This window comes from Nyctereutes procyonoides, unplaced genomic scaffold (genome assembly GCF_905146905.1).
Source record: "Nyctereutes procyonoides isolate TBG_1078 unplaced genomic scaffold, NYPRO_anot_genome, whole genome shotgun sequence".
NCBI classification, from domain to species: Eukaryota; Metazoa; Chordata; class Mammalia; order Carnivora; family Canidae; genus Nyctereutes; species Nyctereutes procyonoides.
Window position 1 is genome coordinate 19,086,923 of NW_026575036.1, and position 3,832 is coordinate 19,090,754.

The 3,832-nt window shown below is 40.8% G+C and overlaps 1 protein-coding gene across 1 annotated transcript; it reads right to left on the reverse strand.

The window, feature by feature from the left end:
* Window positions 1–1,172: 1,172 nt before the first annotated feature.
* Window positions 1,173–2,842, reverse strand: LOC129505507 (E3 ubiquitin-protein ligase RNF168-like). The gene is given in 3 exon segments (XM_055318525.1): window positions 1,173–1,749; window positions 1,752–2,596; window positions 2,599–2,842. Coding segments are annotated over 3 exon segments (1,641 nt in total). The 3' UTR covers window positions 1,173–1,197.
* Between the last annotated feature and the right edge of the window lie 990 nt (window positions 2,843–3,832).

The following is a 3,832-nucleotide window of genomic DNA, read 5'->3' on the forward strand; positions in this document are numbered from 1 at the left end:
AGCTCTAGGACATTTTATTTTTATCTTAAAAGGATGGATAACTAGAGATCAGCAGAAATGCTGTTAAAACCGCTATTTGCCTAAAGTTGTTCATATTAATGAAAAACAGATTAATAGTCTCTAAGTTACATTTCACTAAATGAAATCACTGCCTTCTGATTTAACTTTCAGGGGTAAGACGGCAAAACCCAAGCATCAGACTTTGTTTTTCTGTACATAAACACGTATAAAAGTATCTATACAAATGATAATATAAGGAAATAAACACATGGTTATATTTCAGGTCCTACAACAAAAGATATATTTAACTCTCCTATAGTAAAGTCCCATTTTTTTCTTCCTGGAATAGCAGATTAACAGAAATGTCAAATCCCCAAATTTCACGCAATTTAGCAATTGATTTTGATTTTGACACCAGTTACTATGGTGTGAAAAGCTATAAAACCCAAACGTTTTCCATGTCATTTAGCAAAGAAAGAAGAATGGAGAACCCTCTACCAAACTTTACCTGCTCCCCTGTCCTGGACCCAGTTTCTTATCATGCAGTCAGTTCCAATGCTTCCAAATCGTCAATTTGGTGCACCTCAACTCCTAACTCCTTTCGCATCAAGAGCCTAGTTTCCTGTCAACTAATTCCTAATTTTCCAGGAAACTCTGATTTTTCTGATTTCACACTGATCATAAACCATTTTATATAAAAGGAAATGCTATAACAGCTATAATAATTAAAGTGGAGATGAAAACTAGATTATTTTAGTGTCATGCAGGATGCATTTCAAGTGCTCTGCAAATATATGAGAAAGTAGCAAGAAAAATTACCCTGCCTGGATTCTTAACTACTCGTTACACTATGATCTTGCTTTGATTACTACTAGTTAGGACAAAAGGGAAGCAAAGGTCATAAAACATGCATTTTTTGGAAACAGAATGGCACTTGAAGATTTCTTGGGAGTTCACCAAGGCATTTTTATATCCATAAGGATTGTCAAACTTAGTACATCACAGTTATTAAAAAAGGAAAGGATTGGGACTCTTGCTTACTACTGAGTTTGGCAGAAATATATTTATATTCCTCCCTTGTAATCACACAGTCCTTTATAGACGATGAGTTTAACAATTATAAAGACTCTATGATAAAGAAGAGAGCTTCAGAATCCAGCTTTACTAGATTATAAAATACTCCCTCTTCCCCATGAATTACTTTGTATACCTCTGGAACATCTGAAAAATACTTTTCTGTGACTTACTAGGCTGTAGGGAATGAGCACTTTTAGATACATTACAATTATCTCTAGAAGAATTTGGCATCTTTCTTCCATTAACTGGATGTTTCAACTGGATCTTGAAAGATGCCTGCCAATTTTCATTTTTGGAGCCTCTCCGAGATTTTGAATGCTCTAGAGCAGTCTGTCTTTTGAAGTTCCTAGTTTTGGAATTCTTCCTCTGTCCATTTAGCAATTTGTCTGGAGGTGAAGATGTAGGACGTAACTGATACTCATCTGGGGATCCTTTTTGCCGGTTTGGCTTCATTTGTTCTTTATCTACTTCTTTCTGAAGCTGTAACGCTAATAACCTGTCCTGTTCTTCTTGTTTGTGTCTCCCAAAAAGCCAGCGTTCCAAATCTATCAGTTTTTGGGTAAAGTTGATTTCTGTTTCCTCTTGGTCTGAGGAAGCTTTGGGGAACTTTTTTCTTCTTTTGGCAGAAACGCATGGATCCCTGGATGCTTCAGATAAAGATTCCTTTTTTTTTTTCTTTTGGAAATATCTTTACTGATCGGTAGGCAAGACTCTTCATTTTCTGTCTCAACTGTATTACTTCCAATTATTTGTGTCGTACCTGCTATAGTGCACCCACTCTCTGTTTTGCCATAAGGCTTAACTGCAGCTTCTTCAGAGCAAGGAACAACTCTGGCTTCAGGTCCCTCATGATTTAGGACATGTAACTCTTTATCATGATTGGTTGTACTCATTTGGACTTTTCCTTCAAGGCACCATTCTCTACCATTGGCACGTAACTGAGGCACAGGTGACTCTAAAGACTTTTCAGCCTGTTCTTGCATTTCAGTGCGTATTTGTGGAGAAAGTGTTGGCATATCTTCCTCAATTTCTGTATCTTGCTGTGTAGGGCTCTTTACAACACTACTCTCAGTTTCCTTAGACACGGAGTTTTCCCTGCTTTCTTGTACAACTTCAGACTGTGACGCTGACCCAAACTGAGGTCTAGGTGACAAACACTTACGAATATCTCCAGGGTTTGTTTGTTTGTTCTTACTTTTCTTTTGGGACTTGGTTGTGACTGTATCAGATTTTCTGGGATTCAAGGGAGAAGCCAAGACATTTCCATCACAGGAATCGTTGGTATTAACGCTTAGCTTTCTGGCTAGTTCCTCGTCACTTTTCAGTTGCTCTTCCATCTCTCTTCGCTTTTTTTCTGCCTGTCGTTTTTCCTCCTCTTCCTCCTCTGCTAATAATCTCTGTATGTATTCTTCACTGGCTTCGTTTTCTTCTTCTTCACTAGCTCGTCGCTCTGCCTCCACCTTGCTTATCTCCAATTCCCCAGGTCTACTTAATAAGCGAACTGGCTGATAGCCACCAAGACGTCCTCCGCCTCCGGCCCCGAGGCTCTGCGCTTGCACTCCCAGGCGTGGTGTTTCTGGACGACGGCCCGCAGCTCGGCCCCCAGCTCGGCCTTGACCAGGGGATTCCTTCGGGTGTGGTACCGGGTCCACGGAGAGACCCGGCGGCGGCAGAACCGGCAGCACAGACCCGCCTTCTGCACAGTCGCCTGAGAGCACGGACTGCACAGCGCGTGGCCGCTCGGCAGCGTGACATGGTAACTCATTGTGGTCTTGATTTGCACTTCCCTGGTGATTAGTGACGCTGAGCAGCTTTTCATATACTTGCCAGCTACTTTTATGTCTTCCTTGAGAACTCTTTTCAGGTCTCTTTGTCATGTTCTAATCGGCTTATTATTGTCAATCAGTTCTACTGGCTACTGAGTTGTATGAGCTCTGTATATGTTGAATATTAACCCCTTATCAAATAGCTTTCCTATAAGTTGTCTTTTCATTTTGTTATTGTTTTTGCTGTGTAGAAGCTTTCTAGTTCAAAGTACCCCCATCTCTTTAGGAGGGGTGCACGGAGAGAACGATAAACAAATATATGTCTGGTGGTGGTAAGCGCAAGGCGAGAAGTCAGAGATAACATCTTCTAGGAAAGACACTCGAGAAAGACTCTCTGTTAAGGTGGAGTTTGTAAAAAGATGTGAATGAAGTGAGAGGATCATGTGGATTTCTAGGGCCAGAGCTACCTAGAAGGTCCTGTGTTCTTTGCACAGGAAGGGCAAAGTTACTGAAGTACGACCAGATTATTGTTTAAGATAGGAAATTAGGGCAGCCCCGGTGGCACAGCGGTTTAGACCCGCCTGCAGCCCAGGGTGTGATCCTGGAGACCCAGGATTGAGACCCACGTCGGGCTCCCTGCATGCAGCCTGCTTCTCCCTCTGCGTCTCTCTCTCTCTCTCTCTCTCTCTCAATAAATAAATAAATAAATAAATAAATAAATAAATAAATCTTAAAAAAAAGATATGAAATTAGAATATCTTGGTACAATGAGAAAGAAGAGCATGAGTAGATGAGGTCAGAGATGTCTGCAGATTTTGGAGGACTTGGAAAGATTTTAGACTTTATACTTGGAGCAATGGACTTTGGAAAGAGGCAGGCGAGGAATCTGATCTGACCTTCATTTTTATATACCATTGTGGCTACCGTGCAGATACATGTACTAGATAAGAACAGAGGGAAAGAAAGACCAGTTAGGAGGCTTTTACAAT